The sequence below is a fragment of the Etheostoma cragini genome, unplaced genomic scaffold (genome assembly GCF_013103735.1).
Source record: "Etheostoma cragini isolate CJK2018 unplaced genomic scaffold, CSU_Ecrag_1.0 ScbMSFa_3258, whole genome shotgun sequence".
NCBI lineage: Eukaryota > Metazoa > Chordata > Actinopteri > Perciformes > Percidae > Etheostoma > Etheostoma cragini.
Genome location: NW_023267507.1, coordinates 1 through 1,339, shown reverse-complemented (window position 1 = coordinate 1,339; position 1,339 = coordinate 1). Strand labels below are relative to the sequence as shown.

At 50.2% G+C, this 1,339-nt stretch overlaps 1 protein-coding gene across 1 annotated transcript; it reads left to right on the top strand.

Moving 5' to 3' along the window:
- Positions 1 to 75: 75 nt before the first annotated feature.
- Positions 76 to 1,031, top strand: LOC117940776 (sodium/calcium exchanger 1-like). The gene is made up of 2 exons (XM_034865933.1): positions 76 to 186; positions 718 to 1,031. Exon 2 carries the CDS (start codon positions 777 to 779, stop codon positions 1,029 to 1,031), a length of 255 nt encoding a protein of 84 aa, XP_034721824.1. The 5' UTR covers positions 76 to 186; positions 718 to 776.
- Positions 1,032 to 1,339: the final 308 nt, after the last annotated feature.

The window sequence follows — 1,339 nt, the reverse complement described above, 5'->3', positions numbered from 1 at the left end:
ATTAATAACAGTAATATTAGTATTAATACCAGTAGTATTAGTATTAATACTAGTATTAGTATTAATAACAGTAATATTTGCTGCAGAGCACTGTGGATAAACTCCTGAAGAAGACCAACCTGGCCCTGGTGATCGGGACCAACAGCTGGAGGGACCAGTTCCTGGACGCCATCACGGTCAACTCGGGTAAGAACCAGACCCGGACCGGTAAGGGCCAGACCCGGACCGGCGCGGACCCAGGCCAGTAAGATCCTGGACCCGGACCAGTAAGAACCAGACCTGGACCAGGGACCTGACAAGTCCAGGTCTGGTTATTACCCGACGGTTCGAGTCCACACCTGGACCTGTCAGGTCGGGACCCCCTCGTATTCTTACTTATTTACGTTTTATTATATTCTTATTAACATTTACTATAGATGAGAGGTCCAGGTCCCTGACGGGTCCAGGTCTCGACCTGGCGGGTCCAGGTCCCGACCTGGCGGGTCCAGGTCACTCATGGGTCCAGGTCCTGACAGGTCCAGGTCGGGACCTGAACCCGTCGGGTCGGGACGTGGACCCCTCATCTACAGTTTCAGGTGAACCCGTCAGTTTGGGACCTGATGGGTCCAGGTCTTCACTGTCAGGAGCCTCTTCTATTCTTACTTATTCACATTGATGTAGATGTGACGGCCATTATTTAATAATAATGAAGTAATAATTCATCTCTTCCTCCTCCAGGTGATGATGACGATGATGACAGTGGCGAGGAGAAGCTGCCATCTTGTTTTGATTACGTCATGCACTTCCTGACGGTCTTCTGGAAGCTTCTGTTCGCCTTCGTCCCCCCCACGGACTACTGGAGCGGCTGGGCCTGCTTCTTCGTCTCCATCTCCGTCATCGGCATGCTGACGGCCGTCATCGGGGACCTGGCGTCGCACTTCGGCTGCACCGTGGGCCTCAAGGACTCCGTCACCGCCGTGGTGTTCGTAGCTCTGGGGACGTCGGTCCCAGGTCGGACATCACAGCCAATCACAGCGCAGCACATGACATAGGACAGGGATGTCACATATATGTATAAATACATACATATACATACATACAAATATATATACATATACATATGTATACATACATCCACATGTATCTACAGTGAGTATAATAAGTATTTGAACACCCTGCTATTTAACAAGTTCTCCCACTTAGAAACCATGCATGATTTCAAACCATGACGTCTTAGTGTATTACCATCAGTAAACTTGGAAACGGTGGTCCCAGCTCTTTTCAGGTCCTGGACCAGCTCCTCCCGTGTAGTTCTGGGCTGGTTTCTCAGCTGTCTTAGGATCACTGAGACCCCCCGAGG

Coding starts and splice junctions, on each gene's coding strand:
- LOC117940776 (XM_034865933.1), top strand. CDS start 777: ATGCACTTCCTGACGGTCTTCTGGAAGCTTCTGTTCGCCTTCGTCCCC.